General features: G+C 45.4%; 1 protein-coding gene across 1 annotated transcript; it reads right to left on the reverse strand.

Moving 5' to 3' along the window:
* Window positions 1-1,376: 1,376 nt before the first annotated feature.
* On the reverse strand, window positions 1,377-13,924 carry LOC119299252. The gene is made up of 13 exons (XM_037576503.1): window positions 13,401-13,924; window positions 11,329-11,478; window positions 11,011-11,223; window positions 10,841-10,930; window positions 9,911-10,027; window positions 9,315-9,584; window positions 9,072-9,228; window positions 8,189-8,266; window positions 7,385-7,485; window positions 4,305-4,475; window positions 3,118-3,192; window positions 2,174-2,269; window positions 1,377-1,948 (listed from the first exon to the last, which is right to left on the reverse strand). The coding sequence occupies exons 1-13, from the start codon at window positions 13,809-13,811 to the stop codon at window positions 1,610-1,612; spliced, it is 2,268 nt and encodes a 755-aa protein (XP_037432400.1). The 5' UTR covers window positions 13,812-13,924; the 3' UTR covers window positions 1,377-1,609.
* Window positions 13,925-15,024: the final 1,100 nt, after the last annotated feature.

The raw sequence follows: 15,024 nt of genomic DNA on the forward strand, positions 1-15,024 counted from the left end.
ATTCGTGCCAACGGAAATGGACACTGGCAAAATCGGGTGAAATCCCATAGATATGAAGGAAATGGGCTCATGGATTCAGGATCCCACAAACAATTAGGACGGCGGGATTTGAAGGATCTGTTTAAGACGGGTTTACAGTCTACATCCCGTAAACCGGCGGCTATTATATCGAATGACTCAATTTATGAGATCTTTATTACGAGATCTGTTAGAGATGCTCTACGCGAGTTGGTGGACACACCACGAACACTACCGCAGAGCGGGGAAGCCGGAAGGAGGACGTTGGACAGCCCAGCAAAACAGTAGTCGCCTGAGATATCACAAGAGACCGAAACGTCTCGTGCGCCTCAGTTGGGCAAAAGGAGGTTAAATGCAGGTTAACTCGACCCGCAAAGAAAAAGAAATGCAGGTTAACTCAAGGAGCTCGTGGCGACGGCCTGCTGGTACATGTGGTGGGAGCGGCGGCGCATCGTGAGAGGGGAACACGTTCAAACCCCCACGCGCTCAGCTCAAGGCATTGCATCGGCCGTCCTGAATTATGTAAGAGAGCAGCGAAGCCCAGCAGGAAAGTCCGAAGACATGGCTGGGAGCAGCCTACTGAAGGTTTTGTGAAGTTAAACGTAGATGCTTCGTTTTCTGTTGATGAAGGCTCGGATGGCACGGGCGCGGTGATTCTGGATGATCAAGGCAGATTTATCTCTGCTAGTTCCTGCGTTATCAACTACTCCCTCCGTTCTTAAATACTCCCTCTGTAAACTAATATAAGAGCGTTTAGATTACTAAAGTAGTGATCTAAACACTCTTATATTAGTTTACGGAGGGAGTACTTGTCTTTCTAGGCATTTCAACAAGTGACTACATACGGAACAAAATGAGTGAATCTACACTCTAAAATATGTCTACATACATCCGTATGTAGTAGTCATTTGAAATGTCTAGAAAGACAAATATTTAGAAACGGAGGGAGTATGTTGCGGATGCTGCAACAGCCGAGGCTCGATCATTCCAGGATGGACTCATGCTAGCAGGAAATTCGGGATGCAACAAAGGTCATAGTGGATTGTAATTACATGGAAGTTATTCAGATCATGCAGAATGAGGGTAATTCCGTTGGTCCAGCTGCTGCTATCTATGAAGTCTGAAGAATGCAGCTTTTTAACATGCATTTTTTGAGTATTTCTTTTGTTCACTGTCCCTAGGAAAAGCAATAAGGTTGCTCATTTGTTAGCTAGTGGGGCGGAGGGACCTCTGCGTGGTAAGTGGATCCGCGTATTTTCATTTTAGATGCTGTTGCAAATGATGTTAACCTAATTGAAGTTCAATAAGATGCCTTGAAGGCTTTCCCTAAAAAAACAACTGTTCTTGTGCATTTCAGAGAAAAAAAAATGTTCTCATGGGACTAGTAGTCATTTCTCTTCGTTTAATTTCACTTAGCTCGCTTTACATCGCCAGTGCACCAGACGGTTTATTACCGGCCGATATTGACAAGAGAGGCCTCACAATCAAGCAGTACATAAATACAACAATAAATATACGTGACGCGCATCCTATACAGCAACACTATGCACACTTTACTGTACAACACACCACGCCTTTCCTCGGGCCGTCGTCAATCGGACCCGCCCCCGCCGCAGCACAGCTCCGTGCAGCACTCGAAGCAGCCGAGGAAGGAGAGGGCGGCGCACATCTGCACCAGCACGATGGCGCACCGGTCGTTCATCTTGCTGCAGCAGTTGATGAAGCACATGCAGCAGCAGCAGCTGTCCGCCACGCGGCCGCAGCAGCCGCCGACCGCCTTCCCGAACATCTCGAATTTATCCGGCGCCCTCATGTCCCCGAACCCCGAGGTTAGGTTCTCCGTCGTCGCCGGCACGTTGCCGAAGCCGAGTGTCAGGCCCTGCAGCGGCGTCGCTGAAGGCTCCTCTGGTTTCTTTGGTTTCCGTTTTCCCTGCACAAGTGCAGCAGCAAGCTTGATCATACATTCTCTGAACTTTCTTTGAAGACACTAGAATGTCTGAAGAATTACGTTAATAGGCAATGCAGTATACTGAGTTCTAAGCGAGACCTGCTCCGTTTGTTTTCTAGATCGAATTTAATCTTTGATTGTTCTGAGTTGGCAATATCAACCGAGACATAATAAAGAAGGATGAATCTGTTGGGACAATATGATTACCTGTTGTGCTGGATCTATTTTTTCCATGATGGTTTGAAGTAGGACCGTCCGTGTGTACTCCGAAGGAATGCCATTTTGCATGCTCATTTTTGCCACCTGTTTATTCAAATAATGTGAGCACTGGAGCAGATTTTAGAACATTCGCAAAAAAATTTTTAAAAATTAGAAACAATGTTATTCATTAAGGTGAATATTCCAACTTTAAGCTTCCGGGCACATCACAAAAGATAATCTCAAGCAAGGATATATTAAACTTTGATTGCAGTAAAAAGAACGAAATGACTTCCGCAGAGAAAAGAAAGCTTGATGTCCTAGAATATGCAAGAGTATGCCGCGCCTTACATAGAGCTGCTTTGAATTCATCTTGCTTTCCTACATGCACCCAGTTCACCCACTTCTCAATTCAAAATACCTTCCTGAAGTAGACTAGCTTTTAACCCCAAACCCACCCCGGCCTGCTCAAATTTAGGCAGAAAACTCCCAATCTCAGTAAATTCTCTTCGATTTCTCGTCTTCCTTGCCGACCTCTGGCGAGATTCTGGCGACAATTTTTAGGGGAAGGATATAGATGCACTTAGGACTTGTAGTGCTCAACTAGCACTAGGGCTCTGCTTCGACTCTGACACAACTGACTCACATATCCCTATTTCTTTAATCCGGCTACACTGCTGTAGTAACCAAACTGGACTCTAATTGTGCTAATAACGCCACAACAATACAAGTACACGATAACCATGTCTTGTGTTTAGTCATCGTCTCATATTTTGCTATAATTTATTCTCTAATCTTGACATCGAGTTCAGTGGAGTGGAGTGCCCTTAAAGTAACCACTTGAACATTGTCATATCAAGTTAATACCTAACACTAACAGGCAGGGCTTAATTTAAGAATTTGAAGCCCAGAATCAGATGTGATGAGAGGTATTAGCCCAGAATATACGTTACCATTTGCTCCAGTTGCTTGTTTTCAGAAAGCCATGCTTTTGCTGTTAGAAGGTCCATCTGTTGCTTTGCCAACACCTGAAATTTGAAAATAAAATGGACTATAAAATTTTGAGTAATCTTTCACATAATATTTCCCAGTTACTACCCTCAACAACAATTCCACAAGCTTACTATTCGACGCACACTTAGAGCACATGTTGAGCTCAACGGCTCTGTAATCTGTTACGACAACAATGGTTCTAAATTCTTATATGCAACTAACATTTTCAAGTCAGACCAGTCGAGCCAAGGCACCACCCAACTGGCTAAGTGACTAGTCAACCACCAGCCAATGCTACAAGGATTACGAGTCGACGAGTCGAGCCGTGTCTCCAGGATACCAACTCATAGACTAGTCGCAGACTCGCAGTACTGGATAGTCGTAACTAGTCACAGCTAGTCGAGGTATTCAGTTGGCAGGCAGGTGCTGACTTAGACTAGTCGACCGACTGTTATTGCCTAATAGTCAGGGAGTTCAGGCCAGCAGGAGGTTTCAAGTCACATAGTGTTGCCTAGTCGGACATATATTTTGGGGCTTCTAACTACAACTCGACTACTAGTCGGAGGCTCGGAGCTAGCTGGTAAACCAGCCGACAAGTCACTTTGACTTCATCTGCTAGCCGAGTCGGTTTGGCAAAACTGGCTAGGTGAATAGTAAGGGACCAGTCATCAGTTTAAAAACAATGCTATTTGTCGCCCTCTCCTTGTGTCTGGTCACTGCGAGGATAAACAATGGTCTTGGTGCACAAAGTGAAGGGTGACATATTTTATTTAATTCATTGCCATGCCATTCACTCCATGGACAGTAAATCCTTTCAAAAAATCCATGGTCAGTAAATACTTCCAGAGATGGTCCAGACAAATTTTACCATTTTGGTAAGCTGAAGTGATATCTGGTTATTATAACTGCCGGTTGGGGTCAACAGATGCTTTAGATTGCATATGCAAGTAACTACCGGGGTTTCTTGTTCGCAAAAAAGAACTACTGAAGTTCCTCAGCTACCTTGTATTTTGATGACTGGCGAAAGTTGAATTGTTACAATATCCCAAAAAAAACACATCATCCACAACCAAAATTAGGTCTATGAAGACATAAGTAACTGCAGAGTGCCTTTGAATAGAATTAGAATAAAGTGTGAAAAACTTACTTTGTCAAGAGGTATGTCCTTTATATGTTGGACCTTCAATTCAATTGATATCTTACTCATGTCAGACAAATAGCCCTCAGCATAAAGAGTTTCCGGCAGTTCACCTCGGAATCTTCCCGAAACAAATAATGGATATTTTGCTGAAATGTCAGGAATATATTCACAATCCACCTGAATGGGGAAAAGATTCAATTAAGAGACATGGATAATCCAGCTATGCTTATATGAAGAAAGAAAGTTAGATGGTCTTAAGTATCAAATACCAACTATCCACACCTTTATATCAGAAGAAAACGAGCAAATGCAGGAGGGCATTTATTTCATAAAATTAAAGATGCAGCATGCTGTTGAGTGCTCCCAAAATGAGCAGTCAACTGAATACCCCAAAACACAGAACCACTTTATGCCCCCTCACTCTCCCTATCTCCCTCCACTCAGCATTTACACACAATGTTATGACCGGCATATTAGGGGGCTTAGCCCAGTGGGCTGTGGCCCAAGTTATCTCATCGTTATTAGGGGCTTAGCCCAATTATCTTATCGTTATTAGGGTTGTTTGCTTAGGAGTCAAGTAAACCTCTCTATATAAGGAGGAGATGTATCAATCTAATCAAGCAAGAAGCAATCAGTATTTGCTCGGCTTCCCTTAGGGAGCCGGGAGACCTAACCCTAGCCGCCTCTTGCGCCACCGCTGCCTCTTCTCCATCACGCAAGGACGGCGCCCAGCCGCCGGCCGCCGCGCCCTCGACCTCGTCTTCCTCCATCTTTCCCCTACAATCTCCGCCCTAGAACCGGCAGAACCCTAGCTCCTAACACCTTGGTATCAGGTAGCTCAGTTCCGATCATGTCTTCGCCGCCGCCCATCCCGTCGCTTCCGCTGCCGACCGTCACCACCACGCCGCTAGCCTTCTCCACCGCGCCGCTGCCCTCCCCGTCCACGCCGCTGGTCGCATCCTCCGGCGCCGCCACCACCCAGATGACGGCGCCCTCCACGGCACCACCGGCCGCCGTCTACTCCCCGGCAGAGATCACTGGGGTCCTCAACGATCTCGTCACCGCCGTCCAGGGGATACGGCTATACGTAGTCGGCCCCTACGGGCCGCCGGCCGCCGCGACCGAGCCAGCCGCCCTGCCATGGTATTCGGCACCCGCGGCGCCGACTGGGCCTCTACACCACCACTCCGCCGCGCCCCAATGGCCGCAGTGGCCGGCGCCAGCCCTCGTCGCGTCACCCACGCCACCCGGGTCCTCGCCGCCACCGCCCTGGCAGCTGCCGCACCCCGGGGCCACCGCGACGCTGGTCGGGCCGCCGCAGCCCTCGCTGCAGCTACAGCCAGCCCCCGCCACCGCCCCGATCTGGCCACAATGGCCGGCCACAGCCATCGCCGCGCCCGCCGTTTCCAGGCAGCAGCAGCTGCCGCTGCCGGCGCCTCCGCCGCCCAGCACCGGGCTGACTACAACCGTGCCGGCGGGCATGCCGATTCAGCAAGTGCGGTTCCCGCCCTCGCCGTCCCATCTTCCGGCCTGGTTGGCCGGGACGTCACCGCCGCCAGTCTACACCATGGCCGCGGACCAGCCGGCGCCCTCCCTGCCGTACGACGGGCCCTCCGGCTCCGCGGGTTTCCACGCTGGCTTCGACGGGCCACCGCTTTCCTGTGGACCACCTGTGCACACCGGACCAACGCCATCCTCTTCGCTGCTCCGTACCGCCGAGCCGTACACTCACGGCGGTCATGCTCAGACACCGCTGCGCTTCGCCAAGCTCGCCTTCGCCACCTACGACGGCGCCGAGGACCCCCTCAACTGGCTCAACCAGTGCGAGCAGTTCTTCCGGGGGCAATGGACGCTCGCGTTGGACCGCACCTGGCTCGCTTCTTATCACCTCCGCGGCGCCGCACAGACGTGGTACTACGCCCTCGAGCAGGACGAGGGCAGCATGCCCCCATGGGAGCGTTTTCGTGAGTTCTGCCTCCTTCGATTCGGACTACCGATACGTGGGAGCCGGCTGGCGGAGTTGGGCCGCCCTCCCTTCACCTCGACGGTGCAGGACTACACCGACCGCTTTCAGGCCCTGGCGTGCCACGCGCCCGACGTGACGGCTCACCAGCGGGCCGAACTCTTCGTCGGCGGTCTACCAGATCATATCCGCGTCGACGTCGAGCTGCAAGGACCCCAAGACCTCCAGATGGCCATGTACTACGCCCGCGCGTTCGAGCGCCGCGCGGTGGCCATCCAGCAGGCATCACCATCCCGGGCCGCTGGGCCGCCACCCTGGTCGGATGTTCCCGCGCAGGGTTGGCCTGCTCAAGCTTCCACGACACCCCTTGCCGCGACCGCGGCTCACCTCGACCGAGCTACTCGAGCATCGCCGCCAAGGGTTGTGCTTCAACTGCGACGAGACCTACATGCCCGGCCACGTCTGCCCCCGACTCTTCTACCTGGAGGCTACAGACTACATTGAGGAGGACGTCGTCGCTGCCGGGCTCGGCGACCTGGCCGCCCCAGCTGTCGCGGAGGTGTTTGACGCTGGTTGACCACCTCGAGGAGTTCAGCAAGCACTTCCCCGCCTTACAGCTCGAGGACGAGCTGTTTGTGCAGGCGGGGAGAAGTGTTATGACCGGCATATTAGGGGCTTAGCCCAGTGGGCTGTGGCCCAAGTTATCTCATCGTTATTAGGGGCTTAGCCCAATTATCTTATCGTTATTAGGGTCGTTTGCTTAGGAGTCAAGTAAACCTCTCTATATAAGGAGAGGAGATGTATCAATCTAATCAAGCAAGAAGCAATCAGTATTTGCTCGGCTTCCCTTAGGGAGCCGGGAGACCTAACCCTAGCCGCCTCTTGCGCCGCCGCCGCCTCTTCTCCACCACGCAAGGACGGCGCCCAGCCACCAGCTGCCGCGCCCTCGACCTCGTCTTCCTCCATCTTTCCCCTACAATCTCCACCCTAGAACCGGCAGAACCCTAGCTCCTAACACACAACTTACTACAAAGTGTTTAATAATAAATGACTGTCACATGTTGCTTTTTCGTGACATGGCTAAAAGGTGACAGCCTGACAGGTTTGCTGAGATAGAACTCACTTCAAATTCTTGGGTATGCTTTGTGACATCAATTGAAATGTCTGCCACGATTGTGGATGAAGCTTTCTGGAACCATTGAAGTATTCGACCCTCAATTGATTCTGGTGTCAAAAATCAGAATGAAGAACTTCAGTTTTGCAAAGTATATCATTGGACTTTGGAAAAAATCCTGCAAATTCTAGTACAGCCAAGACACTTATAAACAATTAAGTTTACTGCACTTCAGAGATGCTGGATGAAATAGAAAAAAACAAATAAATCAAAACTTGTGTCTTATAATAAGCCATAGAACTAATCTGCCATCTTACTAAATCATATGATTCCATAATGCAACATGCTGTTGAGTGCAAAACTGAACAGGAACAAAATGATTCCATACACCTTTAAATCATCTCATCAAATTCTAGTCTCTACTCAGCATGAATTCTAATAAGTTTGTACAATCAATATGCACGTCAAGTTTTTTGGTTTGACTAGAAACAATGGTGAAGGCCCTAATGAAAATGATCTTATTAACAAAGTAAGAATGTGTACAAGGAGAGGAATCACAATGTACACAGTTTTTTTTTTTTGCGAGAATCACAGTGTACACAGATTATAAACCAAAAACCTAAGTTGGGAACAACAACAGAACCTGTAGTCCCAAACAAGTTGGGGTAGGCTAGAGCTGAAATCCATAAGATTGTCCTAGCCGGAACTTACCAAAGTTGGATCATTAGAGCATAATGCAGAGTTTTGAGTTTCAGTAGTGCGTAGAACAAAACACTGCCTGGTTCGAGGATTAAGGCGGCAATTTGTTCATACCTGTATCAAACGCAGCATCGTAATGCCCCTTGCCAATTGATGCCAACATCCGCAAGAAATAGTGGTTACAGTACGAACCTAATATTGTTTCAAAGGGTAAGTACAAATAATAAAAAACTATTCCGGGTAAAAAAAATTGGCAATCATACAAGTAAAATAAAATATTGATGTCTCCAATATCATCCCTCTTTACTGAAGAAATTTAAATAATCCAAAAGGATTTACACATAAGAATGGATACGTGAGAGAATGAAGTTAGATGTATTTTCAACATGGGAATGAATAACTTTCAATGGTGCAACCCCTGACGTTCGTCGCCTCCTACATGTCATTCAAGAATAGTGCCGGGCCTGGTCCCGTGCGGGTGCCCTGGGATTGCTCAATCTGATCCCAGGATAGTACTTGGGTGTGTGTTGTTTTGGGTGTCCGGACTCATTTGAGTACCTTGCTGTAGCTTTTTTGGGTGTTAATGAAATGATACGCAAAGTTTTTTGCATGTTCATGGAAAAAAAAGTGTGTCCTACTTGTTTTGTCCTAAGTCAAACTTGCTTAAGATTGACCAAGTTTATATTAAAAAATCAACATCTACAAAACAAAACCAATACCAATATATGTTCATAGTATATTTATTTGGTATTATAGATACCAATATTTATTCTTATAAACTTTGTCAAACATAAAATGTTTGACTTGGGACAAAACAAATAGGACTTACATTTTGGGATGGAGAGATATTTTATAATTGGTAAAGTTGTATGTGTTGTATGGAGGGATAACACCTTAGACATGATACACGACCACAAAATCAAACAGTTATTTCCTTCCAGTATATCTTAGAGCAATATGTTAAGTCGTAAATAAGAAAAATCATATTTGCTATTACCTAGTCCAAAAGTGGAAATCCGAGGGGAAATAGATCCTTTGTTTGTGAGCTGAGTTTTCACAGTGTGACAGATATTCCGTTCATCCTCAACTGAACCATCGGTCACAAGAAAGATTTGTGGAAGTGCGCCATGAGAGTCTGACAGCAACGCCAATGCCTTACAGCACAAGAGGTAATGTGAGCACTGAAAGTGGCATCAATCATATATAAATGTGAACTGGTATAGTCTTCCAAATATTGTACCTCGGTCAAAGGATGCATGATGTCAGTGCCACCCTGGGCGACGAAATTTGAGTTCATCCAGATTATTGCATTCTCTGTTGTTTTGCCATTTACTTTCTCCAAACAGGATGAGAATGAATGAAGTTCATCATTAAATGTTACTATGTTGAAGTAATCTCCTTCCTCAAGCTCGGAGACAGCAGTTGAGATGGCATTCTTAACATTCTCAATAGGCTTTCCTTGCATGCTTCCACTTGTATCAACAATAAACACAACTGCCTTTCTGAAGATCTATCACATAACTTGAATGAGATAAATATCCATTCACAGAAATATTTTACGAAGCACAAAAGCAGATAAAAAATAATGTGTCATGTTGAATTAGATTGGTAAATTTTCCACACAGAAAGTAGGGCTAAAGAAATGTCAACATGAAAAACAGAATGAACACGACTCACGAAAAAACTTAGTTAAGTACCTTAAATACTTTCAGTGAGTTACAAACTTCTAAGTAAAAAAAATTCAGTAAAGTTATCTTCAAGCATCAAGTGATTTCCACACTGACATAGTTTAGTTACTAGTGTCAAGATAACAAGACAATAAGTAAAAGGAACTACCTTCCTGTTCTGGTTATTTCCAGGTAAGAGAAAAATGCTGAAAATGTCTCTGTCATCATAGTCACGTAATGTTGAGCGCTGCACAAGCACTCCACCGGACACATCACCTGAGTAAACCTACAGACATGAACGATGCATTAGGTAATGACACTGATCTCAATGGTAACCATGCAGTAAACGCTGTAGTCACCATGTTAACAAAAGTTATTAATTAAATAAAGTGTTTATTGAAAGAGGTTTGTCCTTCAACCCTAAAATCTGAATCTGTATGATTTGGGACCTCAAACAAATCAGTAAAGGGAGAGGGCCCACACTCATTGGCAGGAGTCTCATCGGACCGCACTCAGAGAAGATAGCACCGTGCAGTCTCGTCTACTGATGTGGCAGTGATGTGGCCCACTCCCTGTATTTGTTTGGTACAATGTTTTCATTCGTTGCATTCTTGTAGCATGCTAATGACTAAACTACTAATATTAAGGTATTATTATGTCGTGTACTATGGTTAGGAAGAATGGAAGAGGCTCTCGCCCCTGGATGCACGATAGAAGAACTGTTCTTCTAGATCTTGCTTGCTTTACTCCTCATAGGGGGTTCTCTTTACATAGAGGTCTAACAATCCAAAAGTAACAAATCACAGATATTATCTCCAATTGGTTTGAGTCCCAAGCTAAAAAATATATTTCTAATTTAATTGATAAACTTTGTAACTCAGAGATCAAGGGGATCATCTCCCTAACTCGCTGCTGGATGGGCCATGTACTGTATGTGCATAACATATTCATAAATTCATATTTGAACACATAGCACACATATTGCTTTCAATATTCACATATGAAAGGCCGTGGAACATAATCAGCACAAAATTATTTTAGAAGTACCGAAGAGAAGGTAAAGTTAACCAATTAAATAGATTACTGGAGAATAACTTACACTATATGAAAAGGTGAAATCTTTGATAGACCAATTCTCAACCACAGCTTCATGCAAGAAAAACAATTTCTCACCCTGCCTGGTTTTTTCCTGAAAATGCACAAGAACATCTCATGATAACCATGACATCGGACAGATTACCAAATGGTGCTTACAAAAAAGTTGATTACCTTCAAGGGATGGCTGGTCCCCCGCAATAAAACCTCTTTACTCACACCACTATTCACAGTTAACTGAATTTTCTCCTTTTTTGTGAAAAGTTTAGGTAAAGGGTTCACATAATGTGGAAACCGAAACGGAATATCAACAGAAAACTGTCCATTATCATACAACAACTTCTGTGACCATCTAATTGTGGCAAAGATGTCTTCTCCTCCTACAACCTTGGCGGAATGAAAGAAAATAGTTAGCACAGGCAGATATGGCTGCTGAAAGCTTGAATCTTGACAAGCTAGCAGTTGGGAAACTGATGACTACAAAACAAGTACCTGTGGTATTGTCAATTGAAAAAACTGGCTCTTCAGAATACCACCACTCTCAGTTTTAACAATCTTCACAGGACTGTTACCATCTACATCAATTACATGAGTATTGTACGATTTTTTTCCAACAGTAACCTCAGCGCCTAGAATTGAACCCTGTTAGCCAAACTGTTATTCTTAGACTGAGATCACCAGTAAATCAAAAAAATAACTGCATTCCGGATATATACACATATGCATTAAGAAATGTTGCAACATAAAACAGAATAGCAAGTGTATGTTTGCTTTTTAAAATGCATACAGTGATGACTGACATTACTTGCACTGTTTGCATTCGATGTTGACTAGAGAAGTAGTACAGGTTCTCTTTCGTGGTGATGTAGTTATCTGGCTATTCCAACTAATATTACACTGTAGTCGTGATGTAGTTAGTATGGTGTTAATAAACATAGGTCGTAGTAGCAATGACCAACACACAAGTGACGCAGTTACCGAGGTGTTCTAGTAAACAATAACCATTATAGATGCGTGTTCTTACCAATTTATTCAATTCAAATTAGCAAACAAATTCAAGCATTGCATTTGCCCATCATGGTAGGGTTACCACAAATGCTACAATGACTACTCATGATTTGATGACTACTCGCAATGCTCAACATGACTTGTTGAACTGCTATTCTTTTCTCACTGTTTATGCACATATTTCCAGGTGATTTCCACCCTTGTATTCATGGCCGCATGGACAACATCTCAATATGTATTCAGTACTATGTGACTTCATAAAGAACATAGTTTTTTGTGAATATTTCTTTAGGAGAGCCTCTGCTGTAACCTGGAACAGATTAGGAATATCAAACATGTAGCATGACTGCTTCCTAATATCTTGTCGCCACGCTCTTATCTAAGCCGCCATATTTTTTATGTTCATATGCAGCAGAAACGGAGCATGTTTGAAGTTCCATGGTTGTTTGAGATACAAATGATGCGCCAGTAACGGGCATACCTAAACCAAATTAGAATCCAGAATACCAGTCTGATCAACGTGTATTCAGTAAAATAGCTAAATTATCAGATAGACCAAGGAAAAATAAGGCAAAAATGAGAGCCGATATGGGATGCGGGCTGAAACAGAAAGGTTGGGGCACTTCATGTTGTCAAGTGGGACAGATGTTAGTGGGCAGGTGTCCAAAACAGAGGAGACGCAGGAGAATACAGTCATGCATTAAGCCTGTTGCGCATGCTGTCACGCCCTATTTGTGCCTAAGTTCAATAAATCAAATAACAGAAACCTGAAAAATAGATAGAAATCAAGCTTCCATGAACTGCTCTCGGCCTCTCACTTCTGAGCTTAGACTAAAGTATTTGCTAACTTACACCCAAATGCAACCAAAACAATGGAACCCTAACAGCATTTCGTAAACATGAACATACAAAACGAAGACCATAGACCATACAAATGCACTATTTAATATGTCATTCAACTTGCATTTCTCCAAAATAGCTGAAAGGAATGTTCTGTATGGGCCACCGGAAGATATTTGACTAGGACGAACGGAAATGACAAGTTAAAAAACAATGCACTTCCTAAAAATAGTATTGACTGTGCAAACTAAAGCATTAGTAGACAAGTGTACAAACTACAAACAGAATATTTCTTTCTTGATGAAGCTTATTTCCATGATTGGTAAGCAAGGAATGGGTCTCGCTTGCTTCGTAAACAACGATGGAGCCCACAGCCAGCAGAGAGCTAGCTACGTCCAAGAGCAAAGGAGCTCCAAACGGAACCGTCTATAACGGCACCCCCAATGTTCCAGCAACAGCAAGCATGACTATAATGAATAATGACACGCATTTGCAAGTGGCTGGCTCCATGTGCGGTCCAGCGCAAATGATTTACGCGCAAAGCCAAATTCATGGGCCCCGACCACCTAAAGCAAAACCAAATTAACTGAGAATAACCGCAAACTTTATCGGCATAATCATTCCAGCGCCTGACGGCAACAAAATCAAGCGCAACGGCAAATTCCAATCGACGGCGAAATGGCAAAGGGGAGGGGGGAGGGTTCGAATCGGGTCACCTCCTCGCCCATGGGCACGACGAGGCGGCAGTCGCAGTCGCGGCTGCGGGTGAGGCAGTGCAGCCACCAGCGCGCGACGAGGGTGACCTGGGCGGTGGCGCACCCGGCGGCGCAGTCCACCCGCAGCTCGACCTCGCGCATCTGGAGCGGGATGAGCGCGGGTGGGCTGAGGCGGCCGTAGACGTGCGGCTGGTAGCTGGGCACGTCGGGGCTGTCGACGGCGGCGGGGTCCGTGACGACCGCGTAGGCCATGGGGGCCACGGGCAGCAGCGACGCCGCCGCCGCGGCGTCCGGCGCGCCGTAGCGGTCCATCCCGGCGTGCGGGCGCGGCGGGGCCGCGCCGCCCGGGAGGACGAGCCGCTTGGAGAGCCTGAGGCCGTCCTCCACCGCGCGCTCGAAGTCCTCCTCCATGGCTGCTGCAGCGCCGAAGCGGGGGAGAGGTGGAGGCGGTGGAAATTAATGGCTGGGGGTTCGTGGACAAGTGGGCGGAAGTGGGAGGGGGCTCGGTTTTTGGTGTGGTTTAGTGGGGAAATCATGAGCTGTTCGGGTGGAAGACGAGCCAGATAGCGGGGGTAGCTCAGCTGCTGTGAACCGCGGAGGTGAGATTACCGGGGGTGCCATGTGGAGGCAACCGTTTGTCTCTCTCAACTTGTGATGTGGTTTGCAGAGACTGGACGGTTATTTGTCTTGTTTTTTCCGTCTGTCTTCGTGGTTTCTGATGCCTGGTAGTAGTGGAGTATAAATTCGATTATCTTTACCTTTAACCTTTTTTGTGGGGGAATTAACCTTTAATCTTTGATATGTTTTTTTAACCTTTAATCTTTGATATGTTATATGACAAATGATTGACTCATTGTTGTGGTAGAAAAGCATGTCTCGTTTGTACCGAAAATTGCTTTTCGAACTCGGCCTCCATGGTGGCTGGTTTTTGAAAAAAACAAAGTTCAATAAAATTCATGTTTTTATATTTCAAAAAAAAACTAAAATAAAATACGGACATACGTGGAGGCATAACACACACATGTGTAAATTTTCAGAACGAAATACGTTGAAATGAGTGCTGTGCAAAAAGGACAAATTTCCGACTTTTCAACTACCAAAAGTCCATGAATTTGTTCTTTTTGCGTATATCGCATCTCGAAGTATTTTATTATGAAATTTTACACACATACACATCACATCCTTATATATTTGTACAATTTTTTCAGATTTTTTTAAAACTGAAAAGTATGAATTTTGAGTTTTTCAAAAAAATCAGCCTCCATGAAGGCCGAGCTCCAAAATATCGTTCTATGTTTGTAGTATATAAATAAACTTGATTTGTGTGATACAGAGTTTCTTTTCCATAAATATTTGTCGAACTATGTTTGTGTGGGACTTAATTTCGAACATCTTGTCATGAGATACACAGTGATGACATAAAGTTTTGATTTGGACACTCGTGCTGAAAGAAATTTAAATTTTCATTATGGATTTTGCATGTTATTGACGTCATCTGTTTTTGGCTCTATGCTATTTTCCTTATTTTGACATGTGAAGATGGGAATCACACTTGCATCTCTACCCATACATATCTAATACTAAAAATATAAAAATACTTCCTCATTTTCATCATTCGTCAGCC

This window comes from Triticum dicoccoides, chromosome 5A (genome assembly GCF_002162155.2).
Source record: "Triticum dicoccoides isolate Atlit2015 ecotype Zavitan chromosome 5A, WEW_v2.0, whole genome shotgun sequence".
NCBI lineage: Eukaryota > Viridiplantae > Streptophyta > Magnoliopsida > Poales > Poaceae > Triticum > Triticum dicoccoides.

What these genes read in the sequence shown, in the direction of transcription:
- LOC119299252 (XM_037576503.1), bottom strand. Translation starts at nt 13,811, where the DNA reads ATGGAGGAGGACTTCGAGCGCGCGGTGGAGGACGGCCTCAGGCTCTCC. An exon ending in TCGTGCCCATGGGCGAGGAG is followed by an intron (nt 11,479 to 13,400) that starts GTGACCCGATTC and finishes TTTGGCTAACAG; the next exon opens with GGTTCAATTCTAGGCGCTGA. An exon ending in GATTTCCACTTTTGGACTAG is followed by an intron (nt 8,267 to 9,071) that starts GTAATAGCAAAT and finishes AAACAATATTAG; the next exon opens with GTTCGTACTGTAACCACTAT.